Source organism: Bos mutus, chromosome 1 (genome assembly GCF_027580195.1).
Source record: "Bos mutus isolate GX-2022 chromosome 1, NWIPB_WYAK_1.1, whole genome shotgun sequence".
NCBI classification, from domain to species: Eukaryota; Metazoa; Chordata; class Mammalia; order Artiodactyla; family Bovidae; genus Bos; species Bos mutus.
Window position 1 is genome coordinate 68,165,248 of NC_091617.1, and position 18,078 is coordinate 68,183,325.

At 45.6% G+C, this 18,078-nt stretch overlaps 1 protein-coding gene across 15 annotated transcripts in view; it reads left to right on the forward strand.

The window, feature by feature from the left end:
• KALRN (kalirin RhoGEF kinase) overlaps positions 1-18,078 on the forward strand; it is a 692,774-nt gene that overhangs the window by 630,254 nt on the left and 44,442 nt on the right. For 11 of the 15 annotated variants that reach the window (XM_070370301.1, XM_070370325.1, XM_070370311.1 and 8 more), the window contains 10 exons: positions 1,316-1,419; positions 1,596-1,665; positions 1,987-2,073; positions 2,929-3,021; positions 3,783-3,833; positions 4,687-4,764; positions 8,193-8,378; positions 8,745-8,916; positions 12,528-12,766; positions 14,522-14,775. In XM_070370301.1, the coding sequence (XP_070226402.1) occupies positions 1,316-1,419; positions 1,596-1,665; positions 1,987-2,073; positions 2,929-3,021; positions 3,783-3,833; positions 4,687-4,764; positions 8,193-8,378; positions 8,745-8,916; positions 12,528-12,766; positions 14,522-14,775 (1,334 nt within the window). The other 4 variants (XM_070370403.1, XM_070370411.1, XM_070370354.1 and 1 more) reach the window with 3 other exon arrangements.

The following is an 18,078-nucleotide window of genomic DNA, read 5'->3' on the forward strand; positions in this document are numbered from 1 at the left end:
CCTCGTGGCTATGAGCCACCATGAGCACTCAGCAGGTCAAGCAGGTCACTCTTAGTGAAACCTCGGGGCTTCTGTGTTTCCCTAGATTTTTAAGGACAGCATATTGCTACCAAGCCGACAGACAAACTAAAAACCACCAATAAAGTAATTGGCAGATCCACAGTTGAGTCAACTTGATAGTAAATAAAACAATTCTCTCTCCATAGGGGTTTACTTTAGAGGGATTTAGACACATGGATGAGAAGGTATAAGAAAGTAAATGGATAATTTAGATGGCTTAGAGCCCTGTGGTTAATCATCTTAAACGAAAAGATGTGAAGTCTAACAAGGTGAATGCCTGATATCTAAATCACTTGCTGCTTCCTTGCATTGGGTCTATAAGTCCCAGTCCTAGGCAGCCTGCTGATTTAGGGGTTCATACAGTCCATGGGGTTGCAAAGAGTCAGACACAACTGAGCAACTAATACACACACACACGCACACACATGCACACACACACATTTGCCTGTCCCGAACCTTGGATAAACAGACTAACCTGGCATACAGAGGACCTAAATTCTAACTTAGGAAAGTTATCCTCTTCTCCAGGGTGAGATGGGGACAGCTAAAGGTGTAGCAGCTACCAGAGGCAGTCCAGCCTGGGAGTGTGGTGGGCTTAGGAGTCTGGAGCCTGAGGTCCAGGAATTGGTCACATCAGTGGTATGACTTAGACATATCACATAATCCCCCGTGCATTGGCTTTCTCATCTTTTGAATGGGACAAATGCTGCTGATAACAACATCGGAACTTAAAGCTGAAATGAGATTATATTTGCTAGCACTTTACAGAAGCTGTGCTGTGCTTAGTCACTCAGTCATGTCCAACTCTTTGTGACCCCATGAACTATAGCTTGCCAGCCTCCTCTGTCCATGGGATTCTCCAGGCAAGAATACTGGAGTGGGTTGCCATGTCCTTCTCCAGTTACAGAAGCTGAAGTATTCACATATTAAGACTTATTTCTAGGTCAGACACATCTAGTTTTAAGCCTTCAAAGACATAATTTGGATTGGGAGACAGGAGAGGAACAGCCAACTATATCTTCTTTGTCCCTACTTTCTTAAGGGGGCTGGAGACCAAGAAAGGGACCCAGAACTTCAGAAAGTTCTGTCTGTCACTCTGCATAAGGGTGAAGTCCTGGTTGAGTGGTGAGAAACCATAGAAGCCCTTAAGGGCTTCTCCTCACACAGAGGGTGGGCTTCCTCCAGGCTTCTGGGTGGGCCTTGGTCCAGAAATATTCTCTGAAATGCTCTACTCACCATTGCCTCCGCCCTGCAGGGTTTCATGAAGAGAATAGAAGAAAAGGGTGTCCCCGAGGACATGCGAGGAAAGGATAAAATCGTGTTTGGAAATATTCACCAGATTTATGATTGGCATAAGGAGTAAGTGCTGCATTGCCCTGAGGATCAGGGTGTCCTGGAACCTGGGGCGCTTCCAGCCTCCCGCATCTGACCTTAGGGGTAGAGTCTGGGGGGAGTCTTCTGTCATTTATCTCCTCATTGAGAAGTAATACAGTTCTGAAGAATGTGGCTTTCTTCTCTTCTCCATCCTCCGTTAGTGTTTTCCTGGGTGAACTGGAAAAATGTATCCAGGAGCAAGACAGATTGGCACAGCTCTTTATTAAATATGTGAGTGTTGCCCCACGCCCCACCCCTCCCCCTCACAGCAGGCTCATTGCATGCATTTTACAATCCCTTCCCTTCTCTCCTCTTTCTCCTCACCCCTTTCTGAGCTGTTGGGGTTCTTTCCTGCCTTGCTTGGCAGTTTGGAAGATGGGCTCTTGCCCACTGTGTTTACTCTTCTGTCCCTGTTGTTCAGCCGCCCTGGTGCATCCCCAGAGCGTGAACCAGATCTGTGTCCTCTTCTCCACGCTTTAGACCAGCTTAGCGCTCTCAGGTTGACTGCGCAGCTCAGGTGCCTGAGCGCCTTTCCCTCTTCCCTCCTTGCAGGAGCGGAAGCTGCACATCTACGTATGGTACTGCCAGAACAAGCCGCGCTCCGAGTACATCGTCGCCGAGTACGACGCCTACTTTGAAGTAAGCTGCTCGATTTTGGCTGAACCAGGGTTGGAGCAAGAAACTCAGGCCAAGATCAACCCATTCAGGAACCCCCCACCCAGCACTGCCCATCCCTCAGGACAGAGATAGCCGCCTCCTCAGAGCCATTAATTAGCTTCTTGGCTAAGTTCTCATGAGTCCCTTTGCTGGAGAGGAGCAGAGGCAGCCCAGTGAGTGGACTGGAGTCCCTGCTGATAGAACGACTCTGTAATTCGAAGACTGCCGCAGAATTCCAGTCCTCCTCCCATGGCCCCGGAGCCCACTGTGCCCCCAGTCTTCATCAGCAGGCCCTGGAGACTGCTGAGGGCCCTCCTCCTCCCCGGGGGCGCTTATAGGCACCTTGTACATAGCCTCTGCTCCTGTTCCCAGAGATCCAGCAAGCACCTCAAAGTATCTGTTCTGCCCCAACCTGGAAGTGTTTATTTTGCTGGAGGAGAGGCAACACCTTGTCTAGTAAAGAGCCCGCAACTAATTGTTTGCAGATCTGAGTCCAGGGTCCAGCCCCTAGGCCTCTGTGTCCCAGGGAAATCCCTTCATTTCTGACTTGACCCTGAAGGGGAAGAGAGAAAGGAACACCCATTCCAGCTTGTCCGCAGGACAGGGGTAAGGACACAGGGAGACAGAGCTTGATAGATAAGAAGGTGATGATGAGGTGTGCTATGTGTTAATAACCAATGAACCATTGTGTAGGCAGTTCTACCCATCGTGTGCCTTGGAGATTCTAAACCTTTACTGGCAAACACGAAGACCTGCCTTCCTTTCCTTTGAACCCGTAACCAGAGCACCCCAATCCTTTGGTTCCTTTTTGCGTAATACAGCTCCCTTGTGTTCCAGGAGGTGAAACAAGAGATAAATCAAAGGCTGACGCTTAGCGACTTCCTTATCAAGCCCATTCAGAGAATAACAAAATATCAATTGCTCCTCAAGGTAAGAGGGCTGTGAGCTCTGCTCAGGGCCAGAGCAGGGTCTTAGTCAGGCTCTGAGTTAGGGAGCAGGTCAGCTCGAGGTTCTGTCTCCACCACACTTTTCCTATGGGAGGCCTGTGTGGGTTTTTACCTTACCCGCTGGTTATTTGCATCACCTTTGCCCCCAAATAAATTGCATGCCTGTTGTTCCTGTCTTTAAGTTTGGTCATTATTTGATTTTCTTTGTTCCAAATCACTTTCTTACATTGTTCCAGTCACCGACTGACTTGGTACCTTTAAAAACTAAAAAATTATAAGAGCATAAAATCAGAGAAGAATTCACTGAGAAAGAAAACGCAAAAAAACCTAGAAATCTCAGAAGAGTTAAACCTAAAATTTGATCATTTTTTACTTTTTAAAGTGGTTTAATTTGAGTTGTCTTACAGAAATATAAGGCAAATGGAAGAGATCTCTAACTGTCTTGTCTCCCATTCCTTCTCATTCATTCTTGTCATCATTCCCCTTTTGTCCCTGTTCACTCACTCTCTCCACTTCGCCCCTCCCCTCTACCCATATTTTTGAATCTTTGAATGTTTTCTCCGTGTCTACCGTGACTCATAACTTCATATCTCAGCTACTACAAAGCATTGCCATCTCTGCTGGGGAGGAGTCTTCTGGGTGTCATCTTGGTTTTTATGATGCTTCCTTTTTTTTTTAATAGTGCTGTATTTTCCTAACTGGTTTTACCCTCCCCTCACCCTTCCCTGCCTCCCCACTTGCTAGGACTTCCTGAGATACAGCGAGAAGGCTGGTTTGGAGTGTTCAGATATTGAGGTGAGTTTTCTGCTTGTAATGCTGGTGGTCCTCATGGGACAGTACTGAATGTCTCCCTCTAGAGGGGAAGTATTGACTCTGGAGAATAGAGACAGCAGAGCCCCTTACAGACAGCTGCCCAGCAGGATGAGGAATGCCAAGCACTGAGGAGCACACTGAGGGCTTATCAAGAACACAGGAATCCAAACCTGAGCCAGAGCAGAGCTTAGCCCCACTGGTGTTCTCTTTGTGGCTCCCAGTGGCATGTGGGGGAAAGGGTGGCATTTGAGCTCTCTAACATCCTGCAGAGATTGAGTGTTTCAGTGTACAGCTTTATCCATGAATCCAGGTACTGTTTGAAGCTGACATATAAATTATTCCATTTTCACTCCCTCCCTGGGCCCCGAGGATTACTCTCTAAGTGAAGTCCTTTGAGACAACGTCACCATGGGGATTATTTTAAGCCAGAGTGGTTACAGACCATTCTGGCAGGTTATTTTAGGTTAAAACCTCTAGTGTTTCACAAGCAAGGCTAAGCTGTTGCTTGGGCAGCCAGAAAGCAACAAAGAGAAGAAAGAAAATGTGAGAAGGAAAACAAACGGATAAACAAAAGCGGGAAGGTAGAAAAAGGATGGACTGGGTAGCCTCCTTCCTGATGTGGTCACTGATTCGTGTGGAGCCTCTGCATGGATGACCAACACCCCGCAACCTAGAACAGGAAATCCATTCTCTTCTGAAGTGGACAGTAGGGACCAGTGTCCTTTCCTAGGATCAAGAAGCCACCAGGAGGCCTCAGTCTTCCAGTATGGAATTGTCCTGAGCCCCCCACCCAAGTGCTGCTCCTGGCTATGACTACTGCTTTTCTTCCCCGCAGAAAGCAGTGGAGTTAATGTGCCTTGTTCCAAAACGCTGCAATGACATGATGAACCTGGGGCGCCTGCAGGGCTTTGAGGTGAGCTCTCACAAAGGCTTCTTAGCCCTCTCTCTCTGGAGCAGCAGGAGCCCAGGCTTCCCTTTGAAGCCTTGGGCCCACCCTCTCTGTCTCTCTTGCTGTCTACGCCATTGTGCCTGGGCCCCTCTGGTTCCCGGGCCTAGAAGATGCACCTATTTAGGATTTCCAGCAATAGAGCAGTCATAGGAGGTCAACCAAGTTGCAGTCAGAATTCCAAGGGGGTTGGAAAGACCCAAGATTCTTTATAGCCGTGGACCTGCCAATGACCTCTTCCCTTTTCTTTCTTACTTAAGAAATGCTAGGAATGTGAGGGAGTGCAGGACTATGTGATGGGAGTAGAACTAGGGAGAAATAGAACACTTTTTTTTTCCTTCTGAGAGGGTGGTTCTTATAAACAGGTCTACGTAGTGACTGGCTTTTTAGTTAAGTGGATGTTAAAGCTCTAAAACCTCACAGTGCACATTTCTATTCTTTGACAAGAAGAGTCAAGCCTTGGGAGAAACAGCTGGATGTACCCAGGATTTGGGTTTCAATTGAATATGCTAGTGTGCTAGGGCAAAGAAGGCAATGGCACCCCACTCCAGTACTCTTGCCTGGAAAATCCCGTGGACGGAGGAGCCTGGAAGGCTGCAGTCCATGGGGTCTCTGAAGGTCGGACATGACTGAGTGACTTCATTTTCACTTTTCACTTAAATGCATTGGAGAAGGAAATGGCAACCCACTCCAGTGTTCTTGCCTGGAGAATCCCAGGGACGGGGGAGCCTGGTGGGCTGCCGTCTCTGGGGTCGCACAGAGTCGGACACGACTGAAGCGACTTAGCAGCAGCAGCAGCAACAGTGTGCTAGGGCTGCCATAACCAGAGTTAGCATGCTAGGGTGGTCATAACCAGAGTACTGTAGACTTCAACAACAGAAATACATCATCTCATGTTTCCACAAGCTGGAAATCAGATCAAGTTGTAGGCAAGGGTGGTTTCTTCTGAGCGCTGTGAGGAAAGGGTCTGTTCAGGCCTCCCTCCTTGGCTTGTAGATGGCCATCTTCATGTTCACATGGCATTCTTCCTGTGTCTTCATATCATCTTCCTTCTGTACATACCTCTGTGGAAATTTCCCCTTTTTATAAACACATCAATCATTTGATTAGGGCTCACTGTAATGACCTCACTTCAACTTGTTTCCCTTTGTAAAGACTCTGTCTTTCAATAAGGTTGCATTCTGAGGTACTGGGGGTTAAGACTTTAACATGTAACTTGGAGAGGGGATTCAGTTCAACCCAAAACAATGAATCTCAGAAGAGCAAATTGGCTTTCCTGATTTAAGCTGAACACAGTCTATTTTAAATACTAATATGATAAAACTGGAACTAACACAATTATTGTCAGTGCTTATAGTTGTTGCTGAGCCCCTTAGAGAAAGATGTGGATCTTCTAATCCTGTTTCCCAGTAATCTTGTAACATTGCATTTTTCATTTTGGAAACGGGGCTTTTCTTTCTGGCTAAACTAGAATAGAATAGACATAAGGTAGACTGGTATATATGTAAGGTTAGGAAGTGCTGTATTCAGGTTTGGGTTAATGAGTCTGATTCATAATGGTTTTGAGCCAAATTCTTTTGTCCTTTCTGCCCTTACAGCCCATCCTGCTCTCCCTGTCTGATTTTCATCGCTTTGTTGTGATCAGGAACTATGTGGAGGGTCTTTTTGCTCTTAATGTTTTTCACAGCTTCCGGTTCTCCACAGTAGACCTGAGGTATTTGAGAAGAAGGGCTGTGCATCAGAAATACATCTCAAGTTTTCACATGGTGTTTCTTAAGTCACACTAGATGACATTTTACACTTGTTTGCTTGGAATTATGCCAGGTCTGAGACTGTTCTGAACAAGCCAAGAAATCCCTTTTGCCCTTCATCCTTGATGTTCCCTGTGTTTTTCTGAGCAAGAGTCTGACTTGAATTTCTCTTGGTCTCTGGAGGAACTGAACTCTGACTGGAGGAGCATCTGATGTGCCTTCTGACCCACTCAGACTTCACAGGAACCATATCGTACCTGATCATGTGTCCACAGAAGGACGTATATAGGAGGGTGGAATTATTTTCTTTTTTAAATCAACCACCACCATCTCCTTTTTTCATCAAGTCCCCGAGAATCTGCTTTGCATTCCTTCTGCTAACTGGGAAGGACCATTCCTTCTGAAGTCCATGGCTCTGGGGCAGGGAGAAGTTAACCCCTTCACTTAGATTCCCTCCCTTTTACATCCTTTAGCTTTCCCTTTAGTGTTGGCAGGGCTATAACTCTTGGGTCAGGCTCTTATGTAATATTAATAGAGCTTTTAGAGCTGGTCACTGGCTTAATATTAACTTTGGACCAGGGTAGAGATAAGCCTGTTTGGCTGCTGACCTTGACAGTAAGGACCATGATCCAAGCAAAGGGCAGGCATTTCTCAGGAACATGAAAGGAAAATAGCTCATGTGTTAGGTAATGTTTGGAAAAAGGCATCATGTGCAGAGAATAGCCCACATTTGCATTAAAGGACAAAAGTTTTCAGCTGAGAATACAGTTTCGAGGCAGCGCTCTGGTCACTGTCTCAGATGGCAGCATCTTCTTGTTGCAGAACGGTAGAAAAAGCAAGGCTCTCCAGTAGCATCTGTGAAGACTTGCTGGCTTGGCTAGATCCCCTTGAAAGATGTGACAATATTCTGAAAATCTGGTTAGAACTGGTAAACCAAATATACTCTACTTCCTAGACTGGGTGTCAAGTGATCTGGCAACTGGAGACATTATAAGAAGGATTCCAGGACCCCCAAAAAATATCCATCAGCTTATAAAATAAGGGTACCTATTGATAGTACCTCAGCTGTACCTGCTGATCTGTAGCAGGAGATGAAGGTCTCAATTTCACCAGCCTGAAATAATAGAAGAGAGGGGCCCAGCTCATCTGGTGTGTGTGTGTGGTCCTGCCTCCATCATTTCCCTGGCCCTAGACTGGTTCTAGGTCCATGGCTTTGAGAGTACCCCTGGTCTTCTCCCAAGGGCCAGGCAGGCATACCTCTCAGTGGCACACTTTCTCCAAGGACAGCAAAGCCGCTTCCAGCTCCAGCATCACCTACTTTGTGTTTTGCTTTTACTAAAAAAAAAATAGGGGCTAGGACAATTCCTGAACATCTTTGTAGCTAATAATTTTATCTTCTTTCTGGCATTTTCCCCGAACTGCTTCTTCGTGGTTCTGTAGCCATCTTTCCCTTCCGTCTGGGGCCCTATGAGAAGGAAGGTGGCCACAGTCTACCCTAGATGGGCCCTGATTCAGTCTCTTACTAGAACCTGAGGCTTTTGCTGTCTGTTGTCCATGTCCCCAGAGGGGAGGTTCTGTTACCCAGGGGGCTAGGGTCATCTCCCTGTCCTTCACTTACTGCATTCCAGCCTTTCTTCCCATCAGGGGACCCTGACTGCTCAGGGCAAGCTGCTGCAGCAGGACACATTCTACGTGATTGAGCTGGACACTGGCATGCAGTCGCGGACCAAGGAGAGGCGTGTGTTCCTCTTTGAGCAAATCGTCATCTTCAGTGAACTGCTCAGGAAGGGATCCCTCACCCCAGGCTACATGTTCAAAAGGAGCATCAAGGTGAGGATCCAGGCGAGGATGAGGACGGGCAAGGAAGAGCCACACTGGGGGAGCTGCTTTCCAAAGACAAGGCACTGGCATGAGTGAGGATCCAGAACAGTGAAGCTCTTTTAAGCGTGTAGCCTTCAGGCTTGAAGGTCGATTATCGTGAGAAAAAGTGACAGCTTGGCACCAGTCTCTAAGATGATCGTGCGGGTTCTCCAAGATCGTGTCGTTCACTCAAAAGCAGAAACCAAAGTATTTAAGCTGTTAGAGCCAGGGCACATTTTTGGAAACATATGAAATAAAAGCTTGAAGGAACTGTAATATATTGTTGATATTTTTAAGCCACTTAGATATGTAAAGGATCCCCTTGGTTTCTTCCAGATGAACTACTTGGTCCTGGAGGAGAACGTGGACAATGACCCCTGCAAGTTTGCGCTTCTGAACAGGGAGACTTCAGAGAGGGTCATTCTGCAAGCCGCCAATGCTGACATCCAGCAGGCCTGGGTGCAGGACATCAACCAAGTCTTAGAAACACAGCGAGACTTCTTAAATGGTAGGTACTGGGTCTGGCTTCTAGGCAGGCCATTTTCAGGGAACCTCACACCCACCCCTAAGCCCCTTTGGGTCTGGACTGTTGGTGAGTTATGAGCCTCGATCACATTTACATGCATTCCAACCTTGTAGTTTTCAGAAACACTTTGTGTAGAATTTTTCTGAACCCAAATATACAAGTGGGCAGATAGGGCATGATAAAGAAGGCCATGTTTCCAAAAGAAGAGATAATCTCTTACAGCCTTGGCACAGAAGTTGTGCCTTGTGGCCACCATTACCAGCTGGTAATAACTGGGGCCAAAATCTGAAATGAGCGCATTCTCTTTGTCTCAGGGGCCAGCTATCAGTGATGTATATTTTTCCATTTGGCAGTTAATGGCTGGTAATCTCAGAGGTTCTCTAGTGTTATCTAGAGATAACTGGGAGTTTGGCAGATCAGCTCAAATCCCTCTTTGCTCCCAACAGAGGTGATTGCTAACTCTAAATTTCAGGAATACCTTGAAGCTTCCCAGAACAAATTGTCACTTACACAGAGAATGACATTCCCTATAGACTTACAGGAGTACTGTATGGCCATATGTGTTCCCTTGTTTACACATACACTTCCAACCCTTAGGCATATCACTTTTTCTAGTCTAGAATCTGGTCTCTTTCAAATGATGCACATAGAGCAATTGCTGGGTGTCTAGCACGGACTGAATACTGTGGGGAGAGACTAGAGGTGATGAACCTTGGTCAAGTCATGACGTGTCGCTGGGCCTCTGTTGGCTTTTTTGGTGAACGATCTACTCTGCAGCTTTGGAAGCAGGAAAACACAGCACACCTCCCATAGATAGCGTCATTCTCTGTGTAGCCCCTGTTATCTCCAGATAACTCCACACAGCCTGTGAGATCATCAGGTATCAATTGTACTCTACGGTAAGGGATTTAGCACATTGTATCTATTTTAAAACAAATAACATGAGATTATATAGTAGAATGCCTTGATTTTTTAAGATAGAACATGAGACTTCAAGGCTTCCCAGGTGGCTCAGTGGTAAAGAATTCTCCTGCAACGCAGGAGATATGGGTTCAATCCCTGGGTCAGAAGATCCCCTGGAGAAGGAAATGGCAACTCACTTTGGTATTCTTGCCTGGAGAATTCCATGGACAGAGGAGCCTGACAGACTACAGTCCATGGGGTCGCAAAAGAGGAGCCTGACAGACTACAGTCCATGAGGTCGCAAAGAGTTGGACATGACTTAGCAAGTAAAACAACAACATGAGACTTTAAAGCAGTTATACAGAGAGTTTGGGCCATGCCTCTGGTCTCCCAACTGTAGAACAATTTTGGTTAAAAAAACAACAACAACAACACTAAACTATGTGATCTCTAGGGTTCTTTCTAATTCTAAAGAATCTAAAATTAAACACCAGCCCAGCCCTGAGGGATAGTAATGAAAGCTGTATATTGTTCACAGCTTTTGAATATACAACTTTGATTTAATGCTTATGTGGATAAAGTAAGCAAAAATGTGTGAAATATAAAAAACATTCATTAAATTGCATTCTGTTAGGAATTTCTGACAGACTTTAAGTTGAAAATGAAGTTGTTAAGTTCATCAATTCAGGACGAAAGAATAATAAGGTAGGACAATAAATTGAAACTGTAGATAACTGAGTACCAGTAATGGCTCCCACCCATATATTGAGTCCTTTCTCTGTGTGAGACACGGTGCTGAACATTTCACATATTATCACACTGTATTTTTCAAATGAGGAAGAGGAAGCTCAGAGAGGTAAATAAACTGGTCCCAAGTCAGAAAACCAGTAGGTGCTAGAATAAGAACTTGAACTAAGAGCTGTGTAACTTAAAATCAGGTTCTTAACCCTAAAACTGCAGTATAGTTGCTAGTGGTAGGGCATACATTTGTCTATGAACTCCTCAGCAAACAAAACAAAAAAACAGGATCAGGTATAAGACACTGTATCTGTCAGCCAGATACAAACCCAATCCAGAGATGTACAGCTTTCCTAATCCTAAGACCTAAATTATGCAGATTAAGGCTGGTAGAAGAAGACAGTCTCTCTGTGGAGCTTATTTAAGAAGATACACCATTTTCAAACACTTTAGCATAATTCTTGTATATAATCAAAGTAAAACCCCAGCTCCATGAGATAGATATTGATTCATCAAATCAGTTTGCTACAGTCTGCTTCACAGCTGTCTTGCTATCTGCTTCAGATTTGGAATGGTACTTCTTTGACCGTAGTCACTTATCCAGACTTGTATTGATACCTGGTTCCAAGAAAACTTTTCCCTAATTATAGTGAGTTATGAAGCTATTACTGAACTCAGTTCTCAATGCCTAAATATTTACTGTTCTCCAAGGAGAAAGGTCGAGGTCTGGTAGCAGCCGGTGCTGCACTTGTACACTCAGAAGACAAAGGACGTGACGATGGACTGGGGCCAGGCTTTTACTTATAGACACATGTGCAGGCACTTCAGAGTCAGCCTTCCCGTCCTGAGGCCTTAGATGGAAAGGAAATTTGGACTGTATGTTGAGTCCTGTTAAAGTACATACCTATTACTATAGAAATGTCCTCATCATGGAAAGTTCTCTGGGCTTCAGCCATTAACCCAATTAAATATCTGTTACAGTGAACACTGATAGAAACAACATAATCAGGCCAGCCTTGAAGTCACTGTTAGAGAATTTGACCTGTGTGGTTTTTACCTGCTGTACCTCTTTACTACTCAGACCTTGGAACTTTATCATCTTAAACTCAGGAAAACAAAGTTCATCTCTTTCCCTTCAAGACAGCTTTCCCCTGTCTCCTGAGTTCCGCTGACCACCATTCTCCCAGCTCCCAAACTCGAGGTACCCTGGCTTCTTGCCATCTTTTCCCATCTAGGCTGTGTCAGCCTCGCCTCCCGCTGGAGCACCTGCCACACCCCTTCCTTGTTCCCACGGCTCTGCTCAGGTCCCGCCTCTGCCCTGTCACCATCTCAGGGCTCCTGATCAGCCTCGCCTATCCCTCCCCCAACCTGCTGCAAGGTTTTGGTGCCAGCACCTGCATTTAAAACATGCAAGTTCACTGAATTCAGTCACTTTTCGTGATCTTCAGAATTAAATCCAGACTCAGTCACCTAACTTTCTAGATCTTTTACACCATGGCAACTTGAGCCTCCCTTACCTGTCTCATCTCCTTTTCCTCCACGGAGAGCCATGGCCCTGTGCACCAGGGAATCTGACTCCATTCTGTCCCCGAGACCCACCTCCCATTTGTTCCCACCCTGCAGAGCCTGCATGGTGGCTGAGGGCCAGCAGTTTCTGAAGCTCTCTGTCGCCACCCCCACTCGCCCCTGTGTCCATGCACATACACACATACTACAGAGCTTTCTCTCCCTCCTTTTATACCATTTTGGTTTTGCATTTTCATCATTTAGACAACACTAAGAATAGTTCTCAGTAGCTTATACATTCATTAAAAACAGGGCAGCATCTTCCTCATGATACTGGGGATACAGAGTATCCCCACTCTCTCTCTCACAAAGCCTTCACCTCATGAGCCTCCAAGTCCTCATGGGATTTCCAAAGCTGAGAGTAACAGTCTGCTCTTTCCCTGCAGCCCTACAGTCGCCCATTGAGTATCAGCGGAAAGAAAGGAGCACAGCCGTGATGAGGTCCCAGCCTGCTAGGGTTCCCCAAGCCAGCCCCAGGCCCTACTCCTCCATCCCCGTGGGCTCCGAGAAGCCCCCAAAGGGCTCCAGCTATAACCCGCCTCTGCCACCCCTGAAGATATCTACCTCCAATGGCAGTCCAGGGTTTGACTACCACCAGGCTGGGGACAAGTTTGAGGCCAGCAAGGTAAGTGATGGCCCATCACCTCCACCCTCACCCTCTTTGAGGGCACAGCCTCTGTTCTTACTTCATAAAGTAGCATCTTTTTATGCTGATTGTTTTAGCAGGAAGAATACACTAAATACCTTCTAGTCTCAATTATGTCTCTTCCTTCTCTGAAAAACTGAGTGAGTAAGGCCAGTTTCCCCCAGGTTCAGACACTCTGTGTTGAAGGGCTATTGTTGCCATCTGCAGAAACACTGTAGGTAATATTGTAGTAGCAATTATGATTTGTAGCAAATAGAGGAGTTGTGAGATGGATCACCTAAAAGTCGCAGCTCTAGGGTTTGACAGCTTAAAGAGATTGCCCTTTCTAAAGATGAGCTCCTGAAGCGAGCCCACAGCTCTTCACCACCCATAGGCTGATGCAGCAAGGGGGTGCTGCCCATTGATGTGTAACTGCGGAAGCTAGCCTTGGATTAGACATTTATCACAGATAATCCACAATTCAAACATTGTCATGAGGATTGTCATCAATGTACACAGCTGTTTTGACCCCACAAAGTAGTAGAAATGAGAACGAATGGGAAAAGTACTAGATCAGGAGTTAGGCTATCTGGTTTCCATTCCAAATTCTGCAGCTCAGAACTTTGTGTCTTGCATTAGAACCTCAGTGGGTTACTTAATCTCATCAGGCCTCCATTTCCTCTAGAACTCAATGGGTCTATGGATAGGAATGTCTACATTTTTGACCTATATGTTTTACCTTATAGTTTTATTTTTCTTACCCAAATTATTAGATATACTGATTTTTTTTTTTTCCAACCACACTGCACAGCTTGTGGGATCTTAGATCCCAACCAGGGATTGAACCCAGACCCTCGGCAGTGAAAGCACCAAGGAATTCCCGTTGTTTTTTTTTTTTTAACTATTGATGACCAAGTTCAATTCTGTGTTAGAGTAACTATACTGACCTATTTTATCACCTGGAAGTGATTTTTTTCATCTTAAAATCCCTTGCCCTGTGAGTAAGTTGAAGTCACATTAATTTACTGAAGAATTTCTGGCTCTCACCATGCTGTGAGGCAACCAGGCATCCCTGGGAGTTGCAGGTCTGTCTTGAAGTAGCTTCCCGGTGGAGAGTCACGTGAAAAAGTCATGGGGGCAGGATCCTTCATATTAATGAGTACCGGCTGGGGGCTGGAGCTGGGGGTCTGGAGGAGTTCTGTTCCCACAGTGGTTGGGTCAGGATAAGTCATGGCCTGGCCTTTGAACTGGGCAAATGTCTCACTGTTACTTCTGTCTCAAAGAGGGTCAGAATGTAGAGTAAGACCAGTGCTTTTTCAAAAGGAAGAAAAAAAAATGTATCAAAGAGCCTGTGTTCTTTTCACTGGGAGGTTGTGACCACTGACCTGACCTTTGCCCAGGTGTTTACATATGCCTGTACCTTTGCCACACTCTTCCTCCCATGAGCTGGAGGATGCTGGCAGGAAGGTGCGTGCTAAGGAGGGATTTCCATGCCGAAGGCGTGTTCATACCTTTCCCTATGGCTGAGCAGTATCTCTACCCTTACACCCTCAATTATAACATTAATGAAACATTGCCATAAAATATATTCTCAGATCCCATTTATGAATATAATTTCGTTTCTCAGGATAATTTCTGCCTGCTGTTTACCTTGCTAGTAGGAAGCTTGGCTTTTAACCCCACAAGGGTGCAGAGCGAGCGTGTGTGAACCAGCCTTCCTGTATCTGTGTCCCTTTCACCTTTGTCTCCTCACAGAATGACCTGGGAGGCTGCAACGGGGCCTCATCCATGGCCGTGATCAAAGATTATTATGCACTGAAGGAGAACGAAATCTGTGTGAGCCAAGGTGAGGTGGTCCAGGTCCTCGCCGTCAACCAGCAGAACATGTGCCTGGTGTACCAGCCCGCTAGCGACCACTCCCCCGCCGCTGAGGGCTGGGTCCCTGGCAGCATCCTGGCGCCCCTCACCAAAGCCATGGCAGCCACAGAAAATAGTGACGGGAGCATCAAGTAAGTGCCTCGTTGGCGTCCCCGGGAGAGGAGTATGTGGATCTAAAAAAAATTTCAAAACAAAGAACACAAAAATGCAAACGCATGGTAGGGAGTTACTGCTGCTTATTCTCGACAGCGCCAGCGGAGCCGAGGTCTGAGTGCTGGACCGCACGCAGCAGGGAGCATCCGGGCTGGATTGTTCAGTTCTTTCTTTGGTGGTGGTGGTAACAGTGGTGGTTTTCTTTCCTTTTCATTTATAATTTTCTGTTTTGTTTTTTTTTTCTTTTCTCCCCACCGGCCCCTTGTTAAGAAAAGAACCCTACTGAAACCCTAGGTGACAAAAGGCATGCCTCCTGTTGCTCCATTTGACCCACCACAGGATCCACTGGACTGGACTTCTATTTATATTGTATTAAGTTACTGATATATATATATACACACGCACACACACACACATATATATATATTATTTTTTGATTGACTCCAAAAAATTACCTTAGCACAAACGCCAGACCTGCATAGGTCAGAGGCCTGCTGCTTCTCCCAGGAGAGAGGCAACTTTTTGGTTGTCTATGGAAATTCCTGTGTACAGATTGTAACTTTTTTTTCTAATTTTCCCCCTCCCCTGTCTCTCTAATATATGTTCATGGTCATTTGTAAGATATTTCTCTTCCACATTTTGGTTGCGAAGGCCCTTCCAAACACATTCCTGTGTAAAGTATTTTGCACTATTTAAAGAAACCCGTATGAATGAAGTCAGGCTGTGCAATATAATGGAGAGCCACAATGTTCATCATTGTACCTGTAATGTAACTCATAATTTTAAATGTGTTATTTTAAATATGTAAAATAAATTTTTACCATGAGCATGTCTTTATGAGGTTAAAGACTAGTGGACCCTTTTTCCTCATTGCACTGTTCTGGAACTTTTAAATGTACAAATGATTCTTCTTCTTCCTCTTCTTTTTTTTTTTTTTTTTTTTCCTTTAAGAGTTGGTTGAATGCATTGGCAATTTTTTCCTAAACAAAAAGTGCCTTTGCCACCAAAGCTCCAGCCCTAGCCTTCCCTTCTAAACAGCCCCTGTGGGTTGTCTCTAACCTCTGAGATGAGGAATGATGCAGATCAGATGCTGTCCAACTGGGTGACCTGGTGGTGCTGCTGTAAATCAATGGCGAGTGTAGAAGGCGGTGGGGTGGCTCGCAGCCCCTGCTGCATTGCACACTGAGGGTCACCGGTGCCCAGGGGAGAGGAACTCGCATAGGGTACTTGAGCAGCAACGCCAGCAGAGCTGCACCTCTTTGGTGCTTTCTGGCTCAGGAGACAGGTTGCTGACCCCACCCTGGCCTTTCCAGGTAACCATAGGCCCAGCTGGAAATCAGCAGCAGCCCCTAAAGGGCAATAGACCCCATTCATCTTATCCTTTAGATATTTGGTTTCAGAAGCCTTAGAAATAAAGGCCCTCAAAGCATTCAGGTTCTTATTAATCAGTGACTTACAGTGCTAGCCAGTTAGTTGTGATCTAATTATCCAGGCACTCAGCACTTCTCCCTTCTCACCTTCACATCTTTTGTTCACGTTTCACACCTTCCACGGGAAGACTGGTAGGAAGGGTGTCAAGCCAGGCAGAAGAGAGCAGATTCAAATACCAATTGCTCATTTGATTCCTTATCAACAGTTCTTGCACAAGGGTTAGTGGAACAGAGCAGTGGACTGAAAGTGGTTGTCACTATTTATCAATGAAGGACACTCATTGCACCCTCCCAAGGGCTGCTGTGACCACAAGTGTCAAGTTGGTTGTATTGCTACAGGATAAATGTCACTGAAATGTCTCTGTTTCCACATCAATCCCCGGGCTTGTGGCCAAGAGATGGAAGATCCCAAACCATGATGACGCCTTCTTCTGAGAAAAGGAATAGTGAAATTAAATGTGTTCTGCCTCTTGTACTATTTTGTGTCTGCTTCTCAACATTACTTGTAGCATTTCTAGTTTCAGGGTTGTGATAAACATAGGAACGCACCCCCGTGCTCACACACACACACACACACTGTGCTGGCTGCTCTAGGAGTTTTTTCAGCAGGGACCTCCCTGACTCAAGATGTTCTCAGAATGAGCAGGGACTTTGCTTTGGGGATAAAGATAGGGGATTAAAGTCTGGTGTTAAGATGATATTACCTGAAGTTAGTTTCTGTGACCAGTTCTCACTCAGAAACAACTGTTGGAGTGAACATCTGGTATGCAAGGGATCCCAGGGAGCCTGCCAATTTAGAAGATACAAGAGAAGGTCTGGCCAGGAGATTCTTTCTTGCCTTTTGTAGGAGCTGCTTTCCAAAAAACAAAAAATGAGGACATGACTATTATCACTGTTTCTTACTCAGAAAGTAGATTGCTAAACCTCCATGTTTGTGATAAATATTTTGAGCATATCTTCCCCAAAACATCCTAAAATCCCTGACATTTGTGGAGTTTTCTGGAGGAGATGCTATGTATTTCAGAGCATCCTCCTTCCTCCTGAATCTCATAGGTCTCTCTCTCTCTCCCCTGTCTCCCTTAATGAAGGCTCTGTTAATTGAGCTTTGTCTGTATAGGCCTAAATTTGATAAGGAGACACTGGAGAGGAGCCAGCCTCACTTACTCCAGACGTGATAGAATGTCATCCAAACTCTGCGACCACATCTGAAACTGACGATACTCGCCCAGGTCCCCAATGCTGTTTGTGGCTTGACTTTTGATGTCTTTGTCTTTGAGTTGTGACATATGTGGAACTCAAGAGCTCTGCACCAGCCTCTCTTTACAGGTCTATGAAGAAATAGCTCCAAACCCCCTAGGGAGAAGAAATAAGTTAGGATAGTGTGAAAGGGCATTGCTACTCTCACCTCCTGAGAGCACATGTTGAGTCTTCTCCCAACAGGAAAATTCTAGGACCTCTCAGTGGTTGACAGAGCCCTGTATTCACAGACATGGGATAATGTGGAGAACACCAACCCTTCATCCTAACTCCTCCAGATAACTGAGTGGTACTCACCAGTCTATTAAGTCAATGCCCTAGAACTTCTATCTGTACTATACAGCGTTTGAGACTGGCCACAACCCAAATACAAATAATGAGATGGAAACCTCATTATCATCCTTTTGGGTCTTTGTGTCTGATCCTGGGCAAGTACCTTACACACTATAGAATATACCTCCCTTATATTTCCTATTTGACTCCCCACCCCTAGTCGTCTCCCATCCACCATACCCTTCAGGAAGGGAATTCCTGAGTCCTCTAAGCCCTCATCAGTATGATATAAAAACTTCCCTCAGTAGAGTATTAATAACT